Genomic DNA, 26,933 nt, shown 5'->3' with positions numbered 1-26,933 from the left:
ATGAAATTTAATGGAAAGCATTAACAGACATCTTTGCTCATTACATTGTGTTTAAAAGCAGAAACAAACCTCGTGAAAGCATGACTGTCTGTGGATACAGGCTTGATTAATAGGAAGTTCCACACCCAAAATGTTGTCTTTGACGCTACAGTCTAGCTGAAATCTTATGACTCTGTGCCATAAAAACTTCTTTATTTTCCAATGTTTGCCCAAAACCCTGTGGTGTTTTAATCACCTAATCCATGCGTCATCATGACACAAATGATTCAGCTAATTCCTTTCGGTTTAGAGATGGAATAAAATAAATAGATCAAAAAAGCCTACAGAATTACAAACTATACAAAAATAGCATTTGAAATAATGTCGATTTTCTCTCTTAATTCAATTTTTCAGTGTAATTTATATGAAAAGATGATTTTGCCTCTAATTCTGACTTGCTGCCTTCAGTGTCCAGTGAATCAATGTCCAGTCAAACTGATCAGGATGGTGGGTTTGAGCTTTCGTTTAGGCATTATGTACATTATGCATATTCATTACATAATCAACAGATTAGCTGGGGTGCCACATAGCTGGCAGTAAATGAAAGGACAGGAAACGATACTAACAAGAGCACAGTGTTTGTAAGTACGAGTAAAGTCTTCAATGCTAATGTAAGCTAGCCTGCTTTGCTTGCACATGCAACTTGTGTTTGCAACCCACACTACTTCCTGTTTTGCCTTCTTTTCGCCACAGCGTGCAGGTAAATTTCATCATGTCAGTTGTGGTCTCACAGCAGCAACAGCCGGAAACCCCCTCGTCTGTGGCTATGAGCTCTTAGCTGTGGGAAGTGGGCAATCTTGTATCTGAGCCTCATCTACTGACCCCTCTGGCAGATGAACTGTCATTGTGCAGGCACGGATCCCCCCCAGAGGCTCCAGCACGTTGAACACCCTGTCCCACACGTCCTTGTCTGGATCATATCGCTGCACGATGTCGACCATGCATCTGCTGTTCCAGGAATATCCTCCCACCACATAGATCTGTCCATTGAACACAGTCACACCTACGTCGCTCTGGCCCCGAGGCATTGGTGACACCACCGTCCACTGGTCTGTGTCAGGGCTGTAGTATTCGCAGCCCAGCACGTCGTCATAGTCGCTGCAGCCTCGGAAATGATTTCCGCCCATGACATAGAGTCTGTCTTCCACAGTGCACATGCAGTGCAGGCCACGGAGCTCCGTCATGTCTGCCCGTCGACTCCACGTGTCAGCGACCGGGTCGTAACACCAAAGCTCCTTCTGGAAGGTGTCACGGGTGATGCCGCCTGTTTGGCACAAGAACAGGATTGGTATACAGATATTTAATTCAAGTAAAAGCATAAATACCACTGCTTCAAAATACTCCAATAAAAATCCTACTTATTCATTGTCCAGTAAAATGTTCTTTTTGACTGATATGATGTGACTCTAGATATTATTTGTACTAATACAAGTTGGTACAGTCATGCTAAAAAATCTTTTCTGCAGAACTCTATGAAATCCTGTGAAAAAGTACCTAAACCTCATGATTTAACAGCATTTAGAACCATCTTTAGTTTAGCCTAATTGTTTTCTGTAAGCCTATCAGTCTCTGATAACATTTAGAGACAACATTTGCTTCAGTTCATTGAGGTTTGTCTGTATTTGTTAACATAGTCTGGACTTTGACAGAGCCAGTGCAAAACCTTGATTCTTCTCCTTTTTAGCCATTCTGCTGTAGATTTGCAGGGTGCTTGGGATCATTTTCTTGTTAAATGACCCAACGTGGTGCAAGCTTTAGCTGCGAATAGACTGCCTCACATTTGACTCTAGAATACTCTGATATACAGAGGAGGTCATGGTCTAGTTAGTGCAAGTTGCCCAGAGCATGCTATTTATTTATTTATTTTGTTATATGTATGAAAAGTAAATATTAAAAATCCATGTTTGCCTTAATTTTCAAATGAATGTTGTAAGCTATAATATGTCGTATAATATTGCACTGTGAAATTTAGTATGGTTAAAGAATAATATAAATACTAGAGTAAACTGCAAGAATTATTATGCTTTATTGAAGTACTGAGGTAAGGTGACCTTGTTACTTTCTATCTCTAATAAATAAACTAAAATGTGTTTAATCAAAAAGAATACAGAGTTAGTGAAACAGCAGATGTTGTTTATAAGATCGATATGTACGTGAACGTCTGCAGGAGAGTATGAGATAATGGACACACTGCTTCCTGTGGCCGAACATTAAAAACAGATGTGAGTAACGTCCTTCCTTTCACACCATGAATGCGATGCCAGTGTTCTTTCTTTGATCTTTTGCTTATTATTTATAAATGCCAAGGTGTTTGTCATCCAGAGCAGTGGCTGTTTTGTCATTAGGTGAAGGTTTGTCTTGTTTATTTTAGAGTTCAAATGATCCATTAGTCAGAAAATTAACACTTGCCCTCTTGAAAAGGAAAAATAACCCTAGATCCTTGTACACCTAACGACTAATTCAATAATTGAGAAATCAGGTTATTTTAATTACAACAAGCGAACAACTGAACTACAGTGAACAGTGAAAGTCTGTGTTTTAAGAAATGGTGAATGCTTTGTTTAGCGTTTACAAGTTTAATACTTCGGTAACCTTTTGTTGAAGCAGTGGTTTGTAATCGTACACCAAATTACATGCATTACCACTGTGGGCTTCTTGATGACATGCATACTGTCTAACTCAAAGAACCTCAGGTAGAAAGAGAATGGATGTGTGGATGTCCAAGTAAACTGCTATAATGCAGATATATGTTGTAACTTCAGACTGTGGGTTTGAACTTTGTTGCAAAGCGATGTGGTCCCCTTCAACTACAGGTTTCCTGATTCACGAGTGAAACCCGTCTTTCTGCTCTCAACTCTAAAAGCTGTTTTCCTGTCCAAGGTTGCTAAGAAACAGGCCTGAGAACTGTGTGAGAGCCGCTCATGAGACTGTGCATCTCAACAGGAAGTGGTTTCAAATAGGTCAGCCGTGAAGCATTATCTAATGCATTTTGTCAGGGTGGGTTTTCTTGTTCTCTCCAGACAGCCCTTTTAAAACTTTGACAAAACATCTCGACGAGCAAAAAATAAAAAATATATTAAAACGAACCAATTCAAAGCGCATGGTTCAAACACAAATTTGACCTGTTATTGATAACTCTCAGTAAAAAAGGGAGAAGTCAAGTATCATTGTTATACAACTGTAGACAGTCACTCTATAAACCTTTCTTGCTAACTGTTTCATTTGCAACCTCTTGCCTAAGTGTCAGTTCCTCATTTTTTCTTTAACGACAACAGGAATCTTCCTCTAACTCTGACCATGGCACTGATCGCTCTCTCTTATAGAAAATCTATAATTGAAATGAAACTGAAACAACAGTTCTCGAAATGGTTATGTGGTCATTTGTCATTTGCATTGCAAACATAATGACAAATAGACTCCATTCAGTGGTATTTAACACTCTTCTGTGCAGCACAGTGTTTAACCTTTTGAAATCTGCTTTGAATGGTTACATTTTACTATTTAGTTTGCTAGCATGCTCCCATATATCTACATTTTAACGACAAAAGTGAACTAAACAATAACATTTATGATGTAAAAAGTCAGTCAGATGTTGAAATCGTGCAAATTGAGAAAATTAAACATTCACAAGAGCTGAAAATGTAACAGGATGAGAAAAAATGCTTTCACTCACCCAATTTGTAGATATGAAGATAATTTGAATCAAATAATAATAATAGGTGAATACAGTTAAATAATAAATTAAGTTTTGCAAACCTTTTCACTAGCTGGGATTCTGAAAAGATGGTGAAATATTAAATATATGTAAATAGTTTTGGCATTTTCCTGTTAAAATACACAAAGCTTACCTTTACGCTATAAGTACTAGCGAATCTTGCTGTAAGACATAAGCTTTAATTGGCAGGAGAGTGCTGTTAGTACCAAGTTTTGACTAAAAGTCAGATTGGGGATTGTGTTTTTCTCAACAGGTGAAGTGAACACACCTGTATTTGAAGCTCCTTTAAGATTTTAAATTAGATTTAAGACAGATTTCATAAGCTTTGCTTCTGCTACAGTAGAAATCCTCCAGCGTGACCACTTGGGCTTTCATAATTTTATAAAATTATAAATCAATTAAATAAGTTCATTTTTAGTGAATTGGTTGTGTTTCTAAACTATTTATGTATAACTTTAACTGTATTTACTTTAGATTTTAATGCAGGACTTATCACTAATTGTGGACTTATCGTGTCATATTAAAGGTGTAAATACAGCCTATTTCTCATGTTTAAAAAAAAAAGGTGGAAAAATCTGTAAATGCTAGTAATTACTTTATAATCTTATACTGCAGGATTTGTTTTAACAGGGTTAATTGTTGCTGTCTTACCTGAAATGTACATGAGGCCTTCATGGACTGTTCCAGCATGTCCATAGTGGGGCTCCACCATACTGTTCACAAAGGTCCACTCATTTTTCTTCAGATTGTAGCACTCCACCGTATCTGAGCAAAATCACAGAGGGATGTTTATGCAATTTATTCAGCAAATACCTTTTTAAATGGCAGTAAATAATCCTAATAGGGAGAGCTATAACAGATCAGTGATAGCAGCAGTGTCCATAAACATCTTTTGAACAATTCAAACGTTACTTTTTAGTAGAAAAAGAACTGAATGGTAAAAAGGAAGCGGTTACTAGCTTACACTGAAAAAGAAATTTATTACAGCTCACCAATTTCTCCTGAGGCGTTCCTTCCTCCCACTGCAAACAGCTTCCCATTCAGGGCACTGAGATGGAAGAAAGTCCTCTTGTCATTGAGTGACGCAATCTGTAACCACTTGTCAAATCGTGGATCGTAGCGGTAGGCGCTGTCTATGGCTGTCTTGCCCTTTGTGTCGTAAGTACTCTGACCTGAGAAGTCGAAAAGATTCAGTGTTACCTTGGTGATTGCAACAAAAGGCCAATTACAACCTGTTCATATCAGTGTAGATCATTTATTCATGCTTAGTTTTGATGATGCTTGAACTAAAAACGCTGGCTTATACAAAATTAAATACTCATATTAGATGAACACATGGCTTAAATTGGCTGTTTGTATGTTTATGTGTGTACTCCGCTCTGACCTCCAACAATGAAGAGAAAGCCGCCTAGAAGAGCCACACCATGCTGATAGCGTGGCACCTCCATGGGCTTCAGGGCCCTCCAATGGCCGGTTTTCTCGTCGTACAGCCTTAACTCCCGGCTCACCACCAGCTGTTGTCGCATTACACCACCCAGGACCAGAATATGAGTTGCGTCTGACCTTATCTGTGTCCTCTCTGTTTGCAGGGCTGGCTGCATGTAAGGCATCATCTGGTAGTTACTGGCCTCCAGCAAGAGGTTCACACAGGCTGTCTCAGAGCGCATCAGAGAGTCGCTTTCTTCTTCATCATCCTGAGAGATCTGAATCAGCTCACTGGGGCTCATCAGTGGGAAGCGAATATGCCGCATCAAGGCATAAACAGAAGTTCGGCGTTTGGCAGACTCGTGGTCCAGCCATCCTCTTGCAATATGATAGAGCTCCAGTTCCGAGAAACCTTTCAGCGAATTGCTGGCAAGAGCGTTGGCCATGCTGGTCTCCGAGAGCTCAAGGTAGCGGCCACACTCCACTAACTCTGAGAGGTTCTGACTCACAAACTCACCTGTTGTGATACAGATAATCAACAATCAATGAAAATTACCAAGTTTATTAGAGTTTTAGATATAGTTTTCTATTTAACAATGAGGGGCCACATACAATAAGGATGATATAAGGATAGATATGCTTATTTCAGGTAGTGCTGATGACTGGAAACATTTAATAACCATTAAATAATAACCACTGATAATCAAAGATCATATCACTTACCGATATTCTGCTGAACGTCCTCTAGAAGCAAGTCTGTGGCTATGCGCTCAACTTCCACACAGTTATCAATAGTGATCTGCAATGAACAACACAGAAAATAGAGTCATCAAACAGATAGAGTTAATAGTCTTTGCTCTATACTGCATTGTCATTCATTGCCATGGCTCCCTTCCAATGTCATATTATGTTCTGATCCTGAGTGCATGTGAAGGACAAAGAAGCAATCAGAGGGATTTGGCAGCTCATTAGCTAGGCCTCCAGTGTACTTGAATATAATTAGCAGAATCCTGAACGAATGTGACCTTAAACTGAAAGAAGAAGTGCTCACCTCACTGCTCAGAAGCTGATTGCAAAACCGCAGGACTGGCATGACCTGCAAGAAGTTTGCGGCCTCCAGTGTGTCCTGAAGATTGCCCATGTCGAGGCTCACTTTGGATGTGTAAATGAAGTCTATAATGTTCTTTAAGCCCAACTTAGTGACCCCATGCAGCTTGATCTCTCTCATCTCCTGCTCCCTCATGCCTCCTGAACAAGAATAAGCAAGGATCAAAAAGAGACAGAAAGCATGTATTTGCATTGCTTTAGAAGATTTGCCTTGTGTAGGCATGATGCACAGTCAGCAAGATGCAAAGATGTAACAACGCACAACATGAAGTTTATGCAAATAGGAAGGACAGGGACTAGAAATAGAGAGCATATTTCTCCTGTTTTGGCTTCCCTTCATTGGCTTCCTGTTAAATCCAGAATTGAATTCAAAATCCTGCTCCTCACATACAAGGTCTTAAATAATCAGGCCCCATCTTATCTTAATGACCTTGTAGTACCACATCACCCTATTAGAGAACTTCGCTCTCGCTCTGCAGGCCTACTTGTTGTTCCTAGAGTATTTAAAAGTAGAATGGGAGGCAGAGCCTTCAGTTTTCAGGCCCCTCTTCTGTGGAACCAGCTTCCAGTTTGGATTTGGGAGACAGACACTATCTCTACTTTTAAGATTAGGCTTAAAACTTTCCTTTTTGCTAAAGCATATAGTTAGGGCTGGACCAGGTGACCCTGAATCCTCCCTTAGTTATGCTGCAATAGATGTAGGCTGCCGGGGGATTCCCATGATGCATTGAGTTTTTCCTTTCCAGTCACCTTTCTCACTCACTATGTATTAACAGACCTCTCTGCATTGAATCATATCTGTTATTAACCTCTGTCTCTCTTCCACAGCATGTCTTTTATCCTGTCTTCCTTCTCTCACCCCAACCGGTCGCAGCAGATGGCCCCGCCCCTCCCTGAGCCTGGTTCTGCCGGAGGTTTCTTCCTGTTAAAAGGGAGTTTTTCCTTCCCACTGTCGCCAAAGTGCTTGCTAAAAAGGGGTCATATGATTGTTGGGTTTTTCTCTGTATCTATGAAGCGCCTTGAGGTGACTTTTGTTGTGATTTGGCGCTATATAAATAAAATTGAATTGAATTGAATTGAAATTGTTAATTATGTATTCAGATGTAAATATCTTTTGTGAAAATCTCACCTCAAAGGAAGCTGTGAGCAAAGAGGAGCCAGAATCTCTAAACAGACTTCCTTTTGGGGGTTTTAAGATGCTTGCTAATGTTTATCTATCTAAAGAGTAAGTCTGAGTTAAGCAAACAGAAAACCTTTTCTGTTTGCTGCACTGCGTTACAAACATACGTACTTCCTTCCTACAAAACTGCACTTGTATGATGACTACAATGTCACTGTTACCTTTCTTTCTCAATGCAGTGCCTCAACGATAGAAAGGAAAACAAACCTGTGAACATCGCTTTAAAGTAGTCGCTGGATGAAGCCATGATGACTCTGTGGACGGGAAACTTTTCCTTGCTATCTCCAGGAACTAAGACAACATCACAGAGCGTCTCGTCTCCCCGAAAACTATCAAAGCCCTTTGGGGAAAATAATTCGATGGGTTAGTTGTTAAAATGAACCCTCAAAATAATTTAATAACAAACAGCTGTTCAGACAGTAATAAAGACCTTTAGCACATCCTCTCCATGTTCAGTGCTACTGAACACCTTGGACAGGGGCCGGGGAGGAAGCTTGGGCTTTGTTGATTTGTCAGGGCGTTTAGGTGGTATTTCCATGGGTGGTGGGAGAACAAAAACTGGTGCTGGAGCTGGAGCAGGAGGCACAATAAGTGCTGGTGGAGCTGGTCTGTCATCTATGGAGGGGAAACACAAATTTCACTGAATTTGAGAGGTGAGAGAAGCCAATACTCCTGCTGATGCTGCAGGTACACTGAGCTACAGCTAAGAACAAATAATGGATTTCTGCTGCAGTGGAAACATGAAAGATTTAGCATCAAAATCTAATCAGAAAAGCCAAAGTAAGCACATATTAAGCAGAAATCTTACTGTAAAAGGTAAGATTTAACATTATTAAACACAAAATGTTGACTTTTTTTTTTTTTGCCTGTCCCGTTTGGCTCTTTTGCCATCAGAATTATTGTCTAAAGGCAAAGAAAGATGCCCAACGGATTTACTTTACCAAATTGACCATCCCAGCCTTGCCGTAATGGTCCATTTGATTCACCTTTTATTGTTTATTTTATTTTCACTTGCTGAATACGGGACAGACTTGACTGGGGGAAAGAAGGGGAGAAAGAAAGAGGGAAAGAGAAACAGCTGAGAAGAGGGACGGGGGAGAAGGGCAAAAAACAAAAACCAACAGAACGGGCAGGGAAAAAAAAAAATAAAAAAAATAAAAAAAATGCATATATCAATCACCTGGATCAGCTGTTGAGAAAGAAAAAAGAAAACAAGCAGAAGAGAACAAGAGTAATAGAATAAACAACATCACAATGATATATGGGAATATGACAGTAAATACTAAATATTAAACATTATTGTGCAGCACATAAGATCAACAGAACACAGTGTGCTTTGAGGTAGGAGCCAAAAAGGGTGTAGTTTGTGGGTGTGATCACCCGTGTGTACACCTGTGAGCATGGACGCGCTTGTTTTGTTAAAAGGTTCCTTCATGTAATGATCTGCTAGAGGGTGTGGGGGGGCCACAGCCCCGTCCTCCAGGGCATGAAGCGGGTATGGAGGAGATCAAAACTCCAGACATCCAGAGGCCCCCAGAACACAAGAGACCAAGGAAGACCAACAGAGGGGCAGCCGCGCCACTGTCCCAGAAAGAGCTGAGGAGAGTCCCAGATGAGGGCTCACTCAGCAGCAACAAAATGTTGACATTGATAGTTCTGTGTCACCATGGACACTCACCTTGTTGAACAGGAGGAGGAGGAGGTCTTTCTGGCTGAGCCGGGTGTCTCTGATCCCTGGATTGATTCCTGCTGCCTAGACGAGACAGTCTGCGGCTCAGCCTACCTGCCCCGCTGTCGTCTCCATTTGCCCTGCACAGGAAGGATTCACAGTAAAAGAACAGGTCTGTCATTAGCTGTCATTTTACAAAGTGATGTTTACGAAGTGACAAACAATGTTGCAGAATTATGGATATGGTTTTATAAATTTATTATGTGCACTAGTGCAAACAAGGTCACAAATTAAACATCTGGTGAGTTTACTTTAGGTTTCAGCTACACTGTTTTTAATTGGTAGGAATATTCATTGTGTTTTGGCTCTCAGCACTTCCTCTTAGAAGCGTGTAAAAATGCTGCTTTCTTCAGCGGACCCTCTCTACCGCTCAAAGCATCTCAGATCTGAAACATTTGATTAATGATGCTTTTTTCTTGGGAGAAGGCCTAATTTGCAAAAGTCCCTTATCTGTTTTGTAGTGCGTGTCCTGTGGCCTGAAAAAGAGGAAGCAGTGGACTTTTTTTTAAAAAGTGCACTATGTCTCCTCTTAAAACGGTTTCCTGCTGTGGGTCTTACACTCAGGTGAAAAGGCATCTACATGTTTGTTCCATCGACAATAGGAAGACGTGGCCTCACATATAGAATAAAATCCAAATCTACGACACATCAACAATCTACAGAGCACCGCTCAAAAACATGTTCCCGTGTTTTCGAAGTGCAACTATAGACAAGCAGATCCTAACTTGGTTACTAATTACACGTGTGATGAGATGCAATATGTTACAAGTTATGAGTAATCTTTCGGTGAAAGTGCACAACGAGAGACTTCTCAGAGCACACTCATCTTTTAAACTCAACCTCCACTCTGCAGCTTTGTGATTGCAACGCTCTCAGCTGTTGACAAAATCTGTCTTCATACAGATATAAACATGAAAACACCTGCAGATGAGCTCAAAACTGCTTTTTCGGGTGGGTGTTCCTGCTGCAGCAGGTGTCTCCACAACCACATTTTCCCATAAGACACACACACAGACACACACAGACACACACACACACTGAGTGAAAACGTCAGCCTCGTTGTTGTGGCTGGTAAAAACGTCTCTAAAGAATTTTCTTCTGCTCCTTCTTCTAAAACCTTCACCTAAAAAAATATCCTCAACTCATTTCTATTGTATGTTTCACAAAAGTGTTGAATATTGATTAACCAGATGAGAAATGATGAGATCTAATGTAATGATGAAAACCTTCCTTACCCCATGTCATTGGCCTCTTGGGGTTGAGGACTGTTGTTTCGCTGATGAGACTTCCTACATGAAGAAATAAAAAAAAGTAACAATGTATTGGTGTTGCATAAATGTATCTGCGGACCACAAAGCACCTTTTTGCGGTGTCTACTTTACTACAGTAAATTCTTTCTAGCTTAGGTCCGCATGCAATGCTTTTCTAAGTTAGGCAAAGATTTGTACTTGTGTGAGTATGGATTCGACACAGAAATAACACTTCTCTGTTAGGCTGTTTTGTTGGTCTCGCATGATAATTTAGTCAGATTTGCTTCAAAGTTTCCTATTGCAGCATTCTTGTTTTTTTCACAGCATATTTGATGTGGCCTCACATGATGGCAGACAACACAACCTTCACTGAACTTCACTTCAAATGTTCTCGTCATCATTCCCATCACAGCTCTCGCATTTCCTCGTGAAGAAAACCTCAAATGTGCATGCTGAAACTGACGTACAGTCTGTGAAAAATTCTGTAATATTTGATCTTGTTATGCACAAAACCCAACCCAACTTCACAGCTACTGTTCAGCAATCTGAAAATATGATTAGCATGCTTGTTAGCAGATAAGCAGATAAGATCAGCTGTGTGACAAACGCTTTGGTTTTGCTTTTTGAAAGGTTGATATTGTTGCGTTCGACCTTTATTGACCTCGTACATAAAGCTCATTGTCAACGATTGTGCGCACACCTGCAGTTTACCTCAACTCTTAATAATAATGATAATAATGAGAAGACTTTAATACCCATAATATCTAGGTAACTGGTTATAAATAAGTGAAACGCTACACTTCTGTAGCATCCTTGTACAGCTGAAATATGCACACGACTTGGTGGCACTTTGCTGTGTGCTGTGCAGCTGCCTCACCTGCACTTTTGTAAAAGTACAAAAAAGGGACATTTGTGGGTGACCTACCTGGAAGAAGAAAGCTTCCTCAGCAGACTTGACCCGAGCCCTCCCTCCAGCCTGGCAGTTGATCCAAAACAAACTCTAAAAAGAAAGACTGAGCAGAAAATGTCTGCTCCACTGTGCCAGCTGGTTGAAGAGTTGAAGCGTCTGAGTGAGCTTCACCGTTTTAGCTTAACCAAGACCTCAGTTACTTCCTGTGCTACTTCTCTTTCTCACTTTAGGTTTCTTTCCGCATTTTGATGCTCTCCACCCGACAGTGTCACACTTCAGATCATGTCAGCGAAATAAGAAAAGTTATTTCAGAAGCTGCTTTTGCTTTTAGGTTTTTAATGAATCATGTTGACACACACAGGGCCTTTAGTGACCTTGTGTGCTTGCATGATTTTGCAAATGGAGTAACTGCACTGTTCAAATTTTAAAGTCTATAGTTAAAAGATGAATGGAAGCCAAAAATATGCAACATACTGAACAAGACATAACGCAGTGACAACAGACAACATGAACTTTTCAACTTAGAACTTCTCTGGTTCTGATGAGAACCTGACCTGCAGCTAATCCACTTATTAGAAGTTCAAACATTAATTTTCATATAGATCAGATCAGATACTACACTTCAGTTATCACATGAAATTAATAAATCCAGGAAAGAGCAACAGATATTTGCCACATGCTAGAGTTTATTCAGCCATAAGAAATGGCAGCATTTCAAACCACAGTGTACAGAGTGCACTCATGTTGATTCGTTACAGCAGAATAGAAAAAAAAAGCTTTCATGGCAAGTGCCTCCATCCTTTCCTCCCTTCACGATCTAAAACAGCTTGATAAACCTTGAACTGACTCCCAGCTTTCTAAAACACTCACTCACTCATGTAGTCTGGCATGAATATATATCAAAGTCCCACAATTTATTCCTGATGATGGTTGTTTTCATGTACTGCGTGAGGTAAACTTGTTTCTGTTTATTTTTTTGTTATAATGAATTCTCAGGCTCTTTGTTTAAGTCTCAGTCTGGTTTAGTGGGATAATTGTCCTCAGTGCTGCCCTCTGCTGGCGGTCACAGCTTGGAAAACTGAATGAGGTTCCTGTTGATTTCAGCTACATTCCTGCAACCTGGATCAATAAACATATATGGTAAATGGTAAATGTATGGGTGGATGACTGTATTTGTATAGCGCCTTTACTAGTCCCCCCTAGGGACTACTAGTCCCCCCTAGGGACCCCAAAGCGCTTTACACACCCAGTCATCCACCCATTCACACACACATTCACACACTGGTGGAGGCAGCTACAGTTGTAGCCACAGCTGCCCTGGGGGAGACTGACAGAAGCGAGGCTGCCATATTGCGCCATCGGCCCTTCTGGCCAACACCAGTAGGCGGTAGGTGAAGCGTCTTGCCCAAGGACGCAACGACCGAGACTGTCCGAGCCGGGGCTCGAACCGGCAACCTTCCAATTACAAGGCGAACTCCACACTCTTGAGCCACGATCGATAAAACAGTAATAAAAATAATGCTGAAATGTTCCCTAAAGCCTGTTTATATATTAGCATGATTACAGCCATGTCCTTCAAGTTTGCATCAGACTCACCTGATAGAGCCATAGACAGACGGAACTCATCGTTTAGGATTTGCAGTACGTCCCTCACTCCTTCTTCTCCCTAAAAGATCACACAGGGCATATTTAAATTAAAAGCAAATTGAATTCTGTAATCTCAAATGCGTACTTGGTGTTAACTAAATAATTACTACAATCAATGAAAACAAACACCTCAATGTGCTGTCATAATCGTACCTTGTATGCGAGGCCCCACACTGCTGGACGGCCAATGAAAACACACTTGGCTCCCAAGGCCAGCGCTTTCAGTACATCACTTCCTGTTCTGATTCCTCCGTCAACATAGACCTCAATTCTGCCTTGTACAGTGTCCACAATCTCTGGCAGCGCATCAATCTGTTATAACAGAGACAGAGATAACCTTACTGCACCATTGAACACTCAGATATGTATCTGAGTAAGCTACTATAGGTCAATGAGCGAACAAACAAAAAGAAAAAACGTGCTGAAATTAGATTATAGCAACCCCGTACTTTCTGCAGCTCGGGTTATTGCTATGAAATTTTACTGCTGTGAAGCGGTAACATAATTTGAAAAATGCTGTGAAATAGACTGAAAATCTGTTTTGTGAAGAGGTAAACAAAAAGACTAATAATCCCAGACTTTCACTGGTTATCTATCGTACATTTTATGAATATGATCTTGAATAAAAGAATGTAGCAATGAATGTGGTCAGCGAGTACCGAGGCTGGGCCTCCGTCCAGCTGTCTCCCCCCGTGGTTTGACACGATGATGCCCTGAACACCATGTTCCACGGCCAGCTCAGCATCCTCCTTGGTCAGGATACCCTTGATAATGATAGGTAGGCGTGTGATGGACTGTAGCCAGTAGACGTCCTTCCAGCTGATTGAGGGGTCCAGGGTGTTCGCTGGTATCCCATACTCCTCTGGGCCTGCTGTCTCCTGCTTACAGTGCATGTTTGTGATTGTACAACTCTTCTTAAGTGTTCACTTTGGTTTATAAATGTGCTGTTTTTACTGAAAATGCAATAATGGGACAACTCTGACACTGCTGGTGCATTTAAGTAACATATCTTGTACATTTAAGTTGAAGTCCACCTTCCTGATGGACAAATACTGTACTCCAGACTGTAAGGTAATAGATTCTTAGAAATTAGCATTGAAATTACTGCCAAGGGGCAACGATTGCATCTGTGCCATTTATGACGGTATAAAATCAACATCAAAAACACAGTTGAATATGAGTAGTCTTTGTCTTAGCTCATTTTGTGTTCTTAGAAAAGTACTTGCATGTTTTGGAGCACAATGAATATAGAGAAAACTGTTGGCTGTTACCTGAAATACTCCATCAAAGTTCTTTACTTTGAGATGTGGTGGAAGTTTGAACTGGTTGCGAATGTCATTGCGGCGCTTTCCAGTATAGGGGACGTCGACAGTGAGGACCAATGCCTTGTACCCGAGCGCCTCTACGCGGTGCACCATTTGTTCCGACAGCTTCCTGTCTCGGTACACATACAGCTGGAACCAGCGGTAACCGTTGGGTGCTGCCGCCACGATCTCCTCCACTGAACATGTGGAATATGTGCTGGTGATGTAGCAGGTGTTGAGCGCCTCGGTGGCTGTGAGATGAAGGCTGGGGTGTTACTATGACTCCCGCATTTAAATGTCCAACTTTACAGCAAAAGCATACTTACAGCCTCATGTAAAAAGTGTTTTTGGTGTCCACAGCAGATGTGGGTGAGATTCTCAATAACACACATCTCAAGGCTTAGGGTTATGAAATATTAGGCTTGAAGCCTCCTAGAGTGTTTTCAGTGTTTAGTGTGTTTAATTCAAACACTGGTTCATTTTCCCCCTTAGTGTGTTTCCCTTGTGCAGGTGTCAACACGGTAATCATACTCAGGTGTGGACCAAAACAACTCCAACAACCACACCAAGAGCTTTTCGAGGAGTTTGTCTCAGTCGGGCTCCAAACGAACTCCAGAGTGATTAGTTTACGGTGTGAACGAGTGCCAACCAAAGTTCAACTCTGATCCAACTACCAGAAGTACATTACAAGTTTGAGCTAAACACCTTTCACTAGCCATGTATGCTTTGCATGCTGGAATGTATCAGGGTACCATAGATGCCAGCTAGCAGTGAAATTAATGTAATTTCTCCACAGTCTCCAAAAGTCCATAACATGGCACTTTTTCTCTTGCATTCACTTTTGTTGCTCTTGCCCCAGACACATTTGGCCTATAAGCTCAGTGAATGTTCTCACTTTGTGTATAATGATGCTTTTTAGTTCGCTTGGAGTTCACTTCAATTTTTCTCTGTGTAACAATCTAACCATGGGAAAAAGCTACAAATTTACAAATTGAAACTGATTCAGACCACAGGAAACAAACTACAGGTGTAAAAACACCCTTAAAAACACGGGCGACCGTGGCTCAGGGGGTTGGGAAGCGTATCTGTAACCGGAAGGTCGCCGGTTCGATCCCCGGGCTCTCTGTCCTGGTCGTTGTGTCCTTGGGCAAGACACTTTACCCTACCGCCTACTGGTGTTGGCCAGAGGGGCCAATGGTGCGATATGGCAGCCTCGCTTCTGTCAGTCTGCCCCAGGGCAGCTGTGGCTACAACTGTAGCTTGCCTCCACCAGTGTATGAATGTGAGAGTGAATGAATAGTGGCATTGTAAAGCGCTTTGGGTGCCTTGAAAAGCGCTATATAAATCCAATCCATTTAAACAGTTAAGCTGCCAATGAAATTCTCTGACAAAAAACGGCTTGTCCCAAGGCTCACGCTTTACTTTAAAATAATCTAGTGAGTAAAAAAAGCACACAGACAAACAGAAAGACTGATTCATATAGATATGAAAACCATTCACCGACCCACATAATCTTGACACAAAAGTCCTTACCCCGAGCTGTGGCTACCTCTCCTTCATGCCAGGCCAGGCAGTGAAAGGCAGTAGGTGCGATACCGACAGGAAAGCTGATTTCTGTCCCCTGCACAGTGGTCCGTGTGTCGCTCACTGACACGTCCCGCAGGATACGAGGCCTCAGACGGATCCTGAGCGTGAAGCACAGTCGAACATGTAACTAATAAGATCACATGGTACGAGAAAATCTTTGTATATTTTACTGTATTGTGTATACTCATTCAGCAGAAGCTTCACTTTAAAAACAATGTGTCTCAGGGTCAAAACCCTGTCATGATAACACATCAGTAAGGAAGCAACTGGACTTCTTTAAGTTTCCTGAAGACGTTTAAACGCTCATCCGAGAAGCTTCTTCAGTTCTAAGACCAAATGGTGGACGGTCCCAGGTATTTAAAGCTCTAGTGGGAGTTGTCCCTAAGACGGCTGCTGACCCACTACTGATCATGTGCCTCATTACATGAGGAAAGGAGTGAAAAATGACACAAACCCTTTTTTACGCCTTGGCTCATGTGACGAGTCTAGCTTAGCTGCTTTTCTTTCCAAGCTCCTTGGATTATTACGACCTGGATGACTGAGAACCTACACAGACACTTTCCTAATGAAGTTATATTCCTCTGAATGTGAAGAGGACTTGGGGATTCTGTTTTCCCCAAAGCTATTACTGGTGATATATTAAGGAAACAATCCAATGTGATCATTTCTCAAAGGGACAAAAGTTATCTGCAAAATGGTAACAGACTCGTGGCAAAAACATACACTGTGACTTTACAAAATAGGCACTTTATCAGTCTTCATGGAGACATTAGAAAAGCTGAGAGGAATGCAGAAGGAGACACGGGAGAAAACATCCTCCCCAAAATTCTTTATCCCAGCAGTAGTGCAACTTTCCAAACTGTTCACCACAGGAAGTTGGAGGAACGGTGCAGCGTCAACACTGAGTAAAACCCAAACAGCCTGTTACTGATTATTTGGTATCACAGCAACAAAAACTGTACTACAGAAATCAGTTACAGCCATCCAAAGTCCACAGAAACAGGCCATGCACTCACATGATCTTTGGCTCGGTACTGAAAATGTTTTTCAGTTGTGTTTGCTCCTATTCTATTCATAATGTAGAGATTATTTCTTTAGTGTGTTGAAGCTGCACCACTGCAGTGCTGCCTGCATGTCTGTGGTCACAATGAAGGTCAAAAAATGTTTCTCCTTTGTGCTGCCTTTAGATAGACGGTCTGACAAACATTGTAAAAAAAAAAATCACCATGGAAACACGTGCATTATGCTTGTGCAATAACCTTGAATGTCTGGATCAACTTTATTTTGCTCACTGTACCTTTTGTAAGCCAGCAGATTGTCGTCCCTGGTGCAGCATTCATCTGCTCCAGCTGCATAATAATCCCAGGTGGCCTTTGAGAGATGCTCCTTAGCATACTCCTCAAAGTCTGTCAGGCATACCATCTGCATCTCTCCACAACAAACTCCCTCTCTGTGTAGGAGCAGAATTTTTCAGATTTCAGTGTAATCTTGGCAACAAAGCAGCAGAAAATACAATCAAGCATTGATATGTGTACTCTTAGATCTGTGCATATCATTTTAAATGAAAGCATTTCAACATGCTATATAGCCAGTGACTGACTGAAAATAAAGATTTCTAGTGTTCTACTGCTGGTCAATGCCAAGCACTGCTGACTTCATCACAGCTTAATCTTATCTGTTCACTCAACCGGCTAAACAGAATTTTCTGCATTGCATGCGAGATAAACAGCCCCAGTCACTCTGCATGTGTAAAGTTACAGCTTCAAGACTTACCACAAGCTACTGATATTCCAACAACAAAATTCCCCTACTCTAAAAGGACACAGCCTCTGTGAAGCACTAACTATTGCGACATCGCTGCTCAAACTGAAATGCCCCTCCTATCAGTGAATGCAGTGCAATCGATGACCCGCCAGTTAAAGTTCCGCACATCTGAGTAAGAAACATAAACTGGTTTAGTTTTCCTTTTTCCTCTACTTTGCATCCAAGTTCTTGTTTTCCTACCTTTGCTTTTGTCTCAATCAAAATCAAACTTTCATTGCGGCATTATGAGAGCCGCTGACAGTGTAAGCGACCAGCAGGTGACCCCTGGCCTTATTGTGTTTACACAAGCTGGAAATGTGCTGATGATGACTGCGACTATAGTGAGGACGAGAGGCATCTGACAGTGTCGTGTGGTCCAGATGGAACATACAGCATATGGGCATACATATTTACTCACTGTTTACCCAGGATCCTACATGCTAACATATATACAACAGGGGCTTTTGTCAGGTGGGAGCTCCTGTTTTGTTACATGTTCTTAACAGTCAGCATAAAATTATGAGGGTATGCTCAACATACTTATGCTGAAAAAAAGTTTAGGTGCGCCTGTCCATCTGCTTGTTGATGAAAATGTCTTTAATCAGTCAATCACAAAGCAGCAACCCGTTTAGACATGTAGACATGAGATGACCTGCTCAACCTGAGCGTCAGAATGGAGAAGAAAGGTGATTTTAAACATGGCAGGCTTGTTAGTGCTACATGGGTTGGTGTGAGTATTTCAGAGACTGCTGATCTACTGGGACTTTCCAGCACCACCATCTCTTATTTTTACAGGGCTAAAAAAAAATTAAAAAAAATCCTGCAAGCAGCAGTTCTCTGGAAGAAAATGCCTTGTTGATACCAGAGGTCAGAGGTGAATAACCAGAATCTTTTGTCCTGACAGGAATACAATTCTAACTCAAATAACTACCCATTACAACTAAGATATCTAGAAGAGCAGCTGTGAATACATGGATTCATCTTGGAATATTTTCTTAGAACACTTTGGGCACCTTAGTACCAATTGAGCATTGATTAAATGCCTCGGCCTATCTGTTAATAACCACGTCTGTCCATTTATGACCACAGCATAGACCCTTTGAGTCTTCACGCTACAGGCTTAAATTTAGCCAATATGAAGACTAAGCTGTAATTGTGACATGAACATGGGCCTACCAGGTACAGGTGCCCGTTTCCCCTTTCTCGGTGTGCTGATACAAGCACGTTAGCAGGTGGGACAGTTGAGAAAGAAGTGCTGAATGACGTTGTTAGCTCTTAGCGTTAAACCCGAACCAACCTGTGACTCATCTCAAAATCTTTGGCCGTGCCTATTGAATTTTAGGCTCCCGTAAAAAACATTTTTAGATACTTTAAAATATTTTTTTAATAATTAAAGTGTGTTTGACTGTTTTAATTGGGTCTAAAGTACAAATTAAAAACCAAAGACACTTCTCTGTATGTTTATATTTGTCTTGAAGTCTGTCTTGTACAAACAGAACCCCCCCACACACTATTTGTTTTTGGTTCGTTCCAGCTGGAGATGCGTTACTAATGAACTTAAGTGTAAGTAAAAGTTAATTAAGTAAATAAATAAACAAATGTCATTCTCAACTCACGCTACGAAATATGTTTTTATCTTAATAAATGTATAAAATAGAAAGAATTTCTCTGTTTAAAGTGACAGCAACGAAAAAAAAGGTCTGACGAAACAGGACGACAAGCTAGCTGATAAACTGTTATAAGAAAAGCAACAAAATGTTTTGAAAATGAACTCATTAGCTCTTTTATCCATGACAGTAATTAACACTGTATCTAAATTTTAGATATAGAAAACCTGCATGCTCTGTCTTTATTAACTTATTAACGTGACCATAAAAATTTAATCAATGTTAAAACGGTTTTCTTATGTTACGTTTTATGAAAACACCATGGAGTTGTAAAACTGCTAAGAAAGCTTTGATGACATTTAAGACCATTTAACTATCCAAAGCTTGAACAAAGCTGGAATCCAGAGGCTGTTTGCTGGATGGCCGACTTGTGCAGAAAACTAATGTGTTTACAATCCCTGCTAACTTGACAAAAACTTTCTGGCAGTGCAGTCAATGAATCGGGAGACAGAAAGCATAAAACGGATGTTAAATTTGTATCAATTACTCACCGATTACAATTGTTCATTCTCTTAGCAGAGCTTCTTTCCTGACACATTCATAACCTGTAAACAGACCACAACCAAAATGTGAGCACAACATGATTATTGGCAATACTGTTACTACAACTACTACTGCTACCGTTACTGCCAATTATGTGACCCACATTGCTTTTAGTTCCACAGCACTAACACTCGTACTATGCCAGTGCTTTTAATACTGCTTCTTTTGCTACATTTGCTACATTTTAGTAGTATTACAAGTATTACAACTACAACCATCAGACAAACGGACATTGCAGCTCTTTCCTACACATAATACTGCTACGATTACAGCTAATAGTACTGATACTTTTTCTGACTTCTGCTCATGTACTGGGTTAAATATGTACACTTGGGTTTTAAGGGGTATTTATTATTTTCTTCTTTTTTTTTGGGGTTGTATGGAAGCCCCAAACGCAATTTCATTGTTCTTGACAATGACAATAAATAAATAAATACTAAATACTAAATACTACTAGCACTTCAAATCCATACATATAAAATAACAACACTGCAGAAATTAATACTGTTAGTAGTTCTGTTATTTTGTACACCATTTCTTTTTCTTTTTATATCAATTAAAACAATTGATGTGTACTAGTTAAGGAGTTCACCTAAACAGTTAATTTAACTGTTATTTCCAATGTCTGTTGGGAAATAACACTTTCTGACATCCGCTGTCAGAAAAAAGGTGCATTAAAAAGTATTATTGCTGTGTCTGCTATATAGTAACTATGCTGCTATACTTACGTCTACTAGCATTTGAGATATAAAAGCTGTGCCTACTATTTTTTAAAGAATTGGTTGTTTTAGATTTTTCACCAAAGTGAAGACAAAGTTTGTGAATTTAAATCATATCCAGAGATAAGGCGGCATTTGTTTTTAGTTAATCCACTGTGTTAAGTATTATTTAATAGTAACCTACAAAAACCTTTTAGAACAGAAAACCTTTCAGAATAGCTTTCAGCTATGAACACTTGAGGGCAGTCTAATACTGAATGAAGGTCCTTTCTTAAAGCTCCAGTCAACATCTGCAAACCAGATAAAGAGCTTGTATTTAATGTCTGTCATCCGTGAACACTATACATCTAAGACTACAGCACAACACGGAATAAACCTTGTTCAACCCTGCACTCAGAGGTCTGTTAAACGTGAATGTATTAATATCCCAGTTTTTATGTATTATTTAAACCTTTTAATAAAAATACTTGAATACAAATGGGATAATTTGCTCAGTTAGATTTTTCTTATCTCCTTTTTTAAAAAAATGTTTACTAAAAATGTGTAAAACACAAAAATAACCTGCTTTTACTGCACTGTTTATTTTACAGCTCGGCAGGACTGAGATATTATGTTTATTTTTAGGTTCAGTTTTTTAAGTGTGGCTGAATGTGTGTGATGAATGTGAGCCTCTGTCCTGTGTAGACTGTGAAAGGTGTCAGTTATTTAGCTCCATTGAATGGCAGCTGTGAGCACATTGTCCAAGTAGATTTCTAGAATACCTGGTGTTTGGTTTTCAATGTAAGATACAAAGCAATTTGAAGGTTTAATGAGCTACTGTTATACAGTAGGTTGGTGTATGGTACACTGGCTTAAGTAATGCTGCTCACCAAGAAGTCAACAGAAACTGACACTTTGCTGTTTTTAATTTATTTGGCGGCTAAATCCTGAGATCCTACATTTAGATGAATCCAATAACGGGAAGGCAGTGTAAGTAGATAGTTGCTGAAGTGGATAATTCAGTGTCTTACCTTAACCTGTGCTCTTTGGCAGGCCTACAGTAGGTGTTGGTTCCCTTCTCATGTGGCAAGGTCGTGTCAAAGGGCAGTGCAGCCCCCGAATCCTACCTCCCCCACCACAAGCTCTCTCACAGTGTGAGGCTCCGCCCACAGTGGGTCAACAACAGCTAAGCCACTTGTCAGCACTCTTTTTGCTGGTCTTTCTTTGTGCCAAAAACCACCAAAAGCTTGGTCAGGTCAATTCTATTGATCCATCACTCATAAATATACCAAACTCACAATATCGATTAGTGTTTGACATGCAGAAATACTTAGAACACTTGGAGCAACAAACACCTCCTGTTCTTGTTTTTTTATTTAAACTGTGGCAAATAAGTCTCAGCAAGTTTTCAAGTTTAACAGTTCATTAACACAGAAACACGGGGAGGCTGTGGGCACATCAGAAGAATATGACTGGTTGTACAATGAGACAGAATCTCTTTATACTTGTATGAAAGCTTCCTTCTATCTTTGAAAAATCCCCAGAATCACTGCTGCATGAAAATCCCCTTAACTGTCTATGCCAGGGGTGTCAAACTCAAATACACAGTGGGCCAAAATTCAAAACTGGAACAAAGTCACGGGCTAACATTAATATTCATTGAAAAAAAATCTTCCTCCAGATATAAGAATGAATCTTTTCTTATGGACTCAAATAAGTTTTGCTGGAAAACTGAATATGGAACAAGCAAAGCTTAATACTAAACAACAAAACGTTGTTAATTTGGCCCGCGGGCCAGAGTTTGACACCTATGGTCTATGCCATGTAGCCATCCTGTCTCCTCAGCAAAGGCACGACTATTCTCAGACATCCCTCCCTTATTATTTTTGATTTTTATTTGAAGCTTATTTCATCCTCCTTGATGCCCTCCCAACTTTCCTACTTTTCTCTCTCACATGTGCTCTTTAACCCTCCTTCCTATCTTCATATCTCCTTCCTTTCGTTTTTCCTCCCGATAAACACTCCTTCCTTTTCTTTTGCCTTTCTTTATGCTTCACTCTTTAAAGCATTTCCTCTTTCCTTCTATTCCTCCAGTTTCCCCTTTCTTGCTTATTTTCTCCTCTTGAAAACCATTCCTTCTTGTGTTTTGAATATTTTGTGAGAGTCAACAATTATGTGACTGTGTGTGTGTGTGTGTGTGTGTGTGTGTGTGTGTGCGCCTCTGAAAAGCTCTTAAGCAAAGTAAAACGAATGACCCTTCCATATTGAATCTTCATTGCACAAGAAAGGAGAATAGCTTTGTAATAGCTAGTTGGATTATTAAACACGAGTGTACAGTAATAGATTTGATCCAAATCTCATCGAATTTAAGAAAAAAAAAGCATTGTGAGATAAGAGACTCTTCCTGGAAATGTCAAACTGTTGAGTGGAGTGGGGACACTATGACAGGTGTTTTAAGAATCTCTGTATATAAAACACAGATGTCCCAACCTTTGACATAATAAGCTTGTTATGTTTAGGTCCCCACCAGTGAGTGATGGCTTGATGGAAAGATATGAGAGAAAATGGTATGAATGCCACAGTGTCTCAGCTCATTCTGGATGTAACAAAATGCCTCAAAAAGTTGTTCAAGCATTTTAAAACAGCAGTGGGGTGCAGCGATGCTAAATTAGATTCTCTCGCTCCAATTACGCTTCAGCGTTTGAATTGAATTTGCTCTTTGTAAATACAATATCTTCAGTAACAAGACCTGGCTTCCTGAGAGAAGCCTGTCTTTCTGTGTATGGCATGTCCCTGAAATGTTCTCTTCTTAAAATTTCATTTTAGCTTTAACATAAAGACCATGAAGGTAAACCCAAGGGCTAAATCTGATGAGTAGGACCTGCACGGGGAGGTGTGGCTGTACAGAGGAGGTGCAAATTGTGTTAATCCACAGCTGGCTTCGATGCTTAATACCACAGAGTTAGGTCTGGCTCCAGGGCCTTCGTATTGGAGGTACTGGACGTTCAGCTGAGTGGAAAACCTCTTCCACATGCTGGCTGAGGCTCTGCCCCAAGGCTGTGGCCCAGCATGCTGCGGCACATGTGTGTTGAATTGCTAAGGTGTTATCATGCCCTGGCGAGGCTCCGAGTTCCTCCACCTCTGTCTCTCTCAGGTTTATTATCAGACTAAATAAAACAGAGTCCACAAATAGGCCTGCAAATCCATGCAGCCCTTCATTTGTCTCTGCAGCAAAACTGTGCATCATGGTTTTAAGATCTGACACACATGCTAGCTAGGGAGACAATCAAGACCACTTATAAAATTTGTCCCTTTTCTGTATTTTTTGGGATAACTTTTGTGTCTCTTTGTTTCAGTGGAAAGTATTGGTTTGAGTATCAAAGTAAAGGCAAAGTAGCGAACACATCAGCGGCTATAAATGTCATGTAGCGGCTGAGTGACGGATGTCCAGAGCATTTGATGTCTGGGACAGATCTGAGTATAACTCACAGTGTGCAGTCATGCCATTTCAGACTTATGATTTAATCCATACACACTGGCAGCAGATTTGTTCACTTTTTTATCAAGGGGCAGTAGTGTTTTGTGTTAAACTTGGGTGCTCAGTTTTTCCCTTAAAGGAGAGAAGCACATGGCTTGATTTGTTTGAAAGACTCATTCAAGCGGGCTTTAAGTTATAAAAAGTCGAATGAGATGACCATGAATTCTTCTGTGGGTTTTAGCTAAAGCATTAACATCCACTTAGGTTTGCCATGCTGCTAATAAACATCATTTTTCTTACCCAGTTCTTTTTGTAGTGTCTTTAAGTTTTACTTTTTGTGGTAAATGTCACATGCTAATGTTTGACATTATTTATAAGGAAATATGACGTCTTGAAATTTAAATGCATGCTTAATGCACAAGTCAGAGTTTGAGTCTGTCTTCAGGAGAGGGTTAGTTTGACATGACATTAAAACTGGAAGTTAACTGGTTTTTGAATCTAAGCATGAGGAAAACGTGATGACAGGAGAGTTTTAACTTTTGTTTTTGCGACTTTTATTTAATGTTAATTTCTTGACAAGTTGTTCCTCTTTAACCACAGTCAGAAACCAGTTGTTGACTTTGGTTGTTACCATCCATAACACAGTTGCCGTTACTGCTTGCTCCTCATGTGTTTATGGTAAAATGTGATCCTGGAGACACTATAACGGGATCTACCGCAAACCTGATTTGGCATGTATTTATGTGTATGTCTGTGTGTCTTTAGACAGAGTTTGTGTTAGAGTCACAGCAGACATGAACCTTCAGCTGTAAGAATAAATTGAATGCAAAGTTATAGGTTACAAGGACAGGTGTGGTCTAGTGCTTGACCAGTGAGTATGATGAGCATGTTGTTCCTTGTCCTAAAGTCAGTTTAATTTTTCATGTATTAATAACTCCCGAATTTGAAGTATTTGACATATATATTTGTCGTATAAGTATAAATGTAGTACTACTTACTGTCTGCAAAAGTTAGTAATGCCAGAAGATGATAATCCACATGTCTGATTTGTCCTTGTGGGATTGTTGGGTTTAAACAGGCAGAGCAACTAATGTGCATTTTGAAATTCCACATATAATTTTCAGTGTTACAAAAGGACTAATTTAATATTTGTCAATAAAAGCTTCTCATTAAGTTTTAGGTAAACTGCATGACCAAGACCATGTTTCTTGACGTCGTACATTGAATCATACTATCATACTTATACTTATCATACTGAAGCATGATAAGGCATTTTATCTAATAACTTATCATACCACATATCAGTTAATAAGGATCCTCAATCTCCAACCTTCCTTTCATATCAAAAATCATTGAAAGAGTAGTTGTCAAACAGCTAACAGATCATCTGCAGAGGAATGGTTTATTTGAAGAGTTTCAGTCAGGTTTCAGAGCTCATCACAGCACAGAAACAGCTTTAGTGAAGGTTACAAATGATCTTCTTATGGCCTCTGACAGTGGACTCATCTCTGTGCTTGTCCTGCTAGACCTTAGTGCAGCGTTCGATACTGTTGACCATAATATCCTATTAGAGCGATTAGAACATGCTGTAGGTATTTACAGGTACTGCGCTGCAGTGGTTTGTATCATATCTATCTAATAGACTCCAATTTGTGCATGTAAATGGAGAGTCCTCTTCACACACTGAGGTTAATTATGGAGTTCCACAGTGTTCAGTGCTAGGACCAATTCTGTTTACACTATACATGCTTCCCCTAGGCAGTATCATTAGAAGCATAAATTTTCACTGCTATGCAGATGACACCCAGCTCTGTCTATCCATGAAGCCAGATAACACACACCAATTAGTTAAACTGCAGGAACGTCTTAAAGACACAAAGACCTGGATGGCCGCTAACTTTCTGCTTCTTAATTCAGATAAAACTGAGGTTATTGTACTCGGCCCTGAAAAGCCTAGAAATATGGTATCTAACCAGATTCTTACTCTGGATGGCATTACCTTGGCCTCCAGTAACGCTGTGAGGAACCTTGGAGTCATTTTTGACCAGGACATGTCCTTCAATGCACATATTAAACAAATATGTAAGACTGCTTTCTTCCATTTGCGCAACGTCTCTAAAATTAGAAATATCCTGTCTCAGAGTGATGCTGAAAAACTAGTTCATGCATTTATTACTTCCAGGCTGGACTACTGTAATTCATTATTATCAGGATGTCCAAAAAACTCACTGAAAAGCCTTCAGCTAATCCAAAATGCTGCAGCAAGAGTGCTGACAGGGACTAGAAAGAGAGAGTAGGGCTGAACGATATATCGCATTTGCGATAATATCGCGACATGATCAAGTGCAATTTTCTAACCGCAAAGGCTGCGATTATACTCTGGACATGTCCAAATTCATGGGCTGCATCCTCCTGAGGCCGCATTTGTAGACCGATTACGTCACAGCGACGCGCCGAAGGCTGTCCAAATTACTACCATATCCCAGAATTCATAGCGCGGCCCAGCCAAACTCCAGTTTCCAACAATGGCGGCCGCTACTAAGTTTTAAAATTACTCATACTAATCTTTCTGGGTCACAAAATAAACTTTTAAAATATTTTCAGGCGAGAAAGTAGCTGTGTAAACATCAAATATCTGCTCGGTTTATCAAGATATCCCATATTTGCAAAAGTGCTTCGACGTTTTCAGAGGCGTCTGCTACCCACCAGCTCGACAGCTAGCCGGGAGCTCGAGGGTTACTGATGCGGCCGAGAACGGCACAACTCCCGGCACATCATTTTCAGATCACCGCGGAGTTTCGCTGCTCGGGTTAAACGTAATATATAAGTCACTTAGACAACCTAAAAATGT

The 26,933-nt window shown here is 40.4% G+C and overlaps 2 protein-coding genes across 5 annotated transcripts; both read right to left on the bottom strand.

Annotated features, from left to right (window-relative positions):
• Nucleotides 1-6: 6 nt before the first annotated feature.
• LOC308409692 (kelch-like protein 9) lies at nt 7-11,989 on the bottom strand. Its single transcript, XM_080902615.1, has 11 exons — nt 11,371-11,989; nt 10,431-10,484; nt 9,145-9,275; nt 7,897-8,081; nt 7,674-7,806; nt 6,231-6,427; nt 5,903-5,978; nt 5,139-5,696; nt 4,747-4,926; nt 4,406-4,519; nt 7-1,303 (listed from the first exon to the last, which is right to left on the bottom strand). Exons 2-11 carry the CDS (start codon nt 10,433-10,435, stop codon nt 804-806), a joined length of 2,079 nt encoding a protein of 692 aa, XP_080758741.1. The 5' UTR covers nt 10,436-10,484; nt 11,371-11,989; the 3' UTR covers nt 7-803.
• A 44-nt stretch (nt 11,990-12,033) lies between these two features.
• Nucleotides 12,034-21,739, bottom strand: hao2 (hydroxyacid oxidase 2 (long chain)). Of its 4 annotated transcripts, none has more exons than XM_080902616.1 (9): nt 21,636-21,739; nt 19,855-19,908; nt 17,191-17,343; nt 15,840-15,991; nt 14,274-14,557; nt 13,662-13,883; nt 13,156-13,314; nt 12,952-13,021; nt 12,034-12,474 (listed from the first exon to the last, which is right to left on the bottom strand). In XM_080902616.1, exons 2-9 carry the CDS (start codon nt 19,899-19,901, stop codon nt 12,419-12,421), a joined length of 1,143 nt encoding a protein of 380 aa, XP_080758742.1. In that variant the 5' UTR covers nt 19,902-19,908; nt 21,636-21,739; the 3' UTR covers nt 12,034-12,418. The 4 variants fall into 4 exon arrangements, with proteins under 4 accessions (XP_080758742.1, XP_080758744.1, XP_080758745.1 ...); XM_080902617.1 differs by having other exon boundaries at nt 12,038-12,474; nt 13,662-13,880; XM_080902618.1 differs by lacking the exons at nt 19,855-19,908; nt 21,636-21,739 and adding an exon at nt 18,873-18,996.
• Nucleotides 21,740-26,933: the final 5,194 nt, after the last annotated feature.

The sequence above is a fragment of the Rhamphochromis sp. 'chilingali' genome (genome assembly GCF_963969265.1).
Source record: "Rhamphochromis sp. 'chilingali' genome assembly, chromosome: 14".
NCBI lineage: Eukaryota > Metazoa > Chordata > Actinopteri > Cichliformes > Cichlidae > Rhamphochromis > Rhamphochromis sp. 'chilingali'.
This window is presented reverse-complemented; position numbering and strand designations above follow the sequence as displayed.

Excerpts from the sequence above, each read along its gene's own strand:
- LOC308409692 (XM_080902615.1), bottom strand. Across the intron at positions 7,807-7,896 it reads ATGGAGAGGATGTGCTAAAG|GGCTTTGATAGTTTTCGGGG; the intron begins GTCTTTATTACT and ends TTTTCCCCAAAG. Across the intron at positions 4,927-5,138 it reads CTTTCTCTTCATTGTTGGAG|GTCAGAGTACTTACGACACA; the intron begins GTCAGAGCGGAG and ends TCGACTTCTCAG.
- hao2 (XM_080902616.1), bottom strand. The coding sequence starts at position 19,901 with ATGTGTCAGGAAAGAAGCTCTGCTAAGAGAATGAACAATTGTAATCG. Across the intron at positions 13,884-14,273 it reads ACTTTGATGGAGTATTTCAG|CAGGAGACAGCAGGCCCAGA; the intron begins GTAACAGCCAAC and ends ATGCACTGTAAG. Across the intron at positions 12,475-12,951 it reads TCTGTCTATGGCTCTATCAG|GTTGCAGGAATGTAGCTGAA; the intron begins GTGAGTCTGATG and ends TTATTGATCCAG.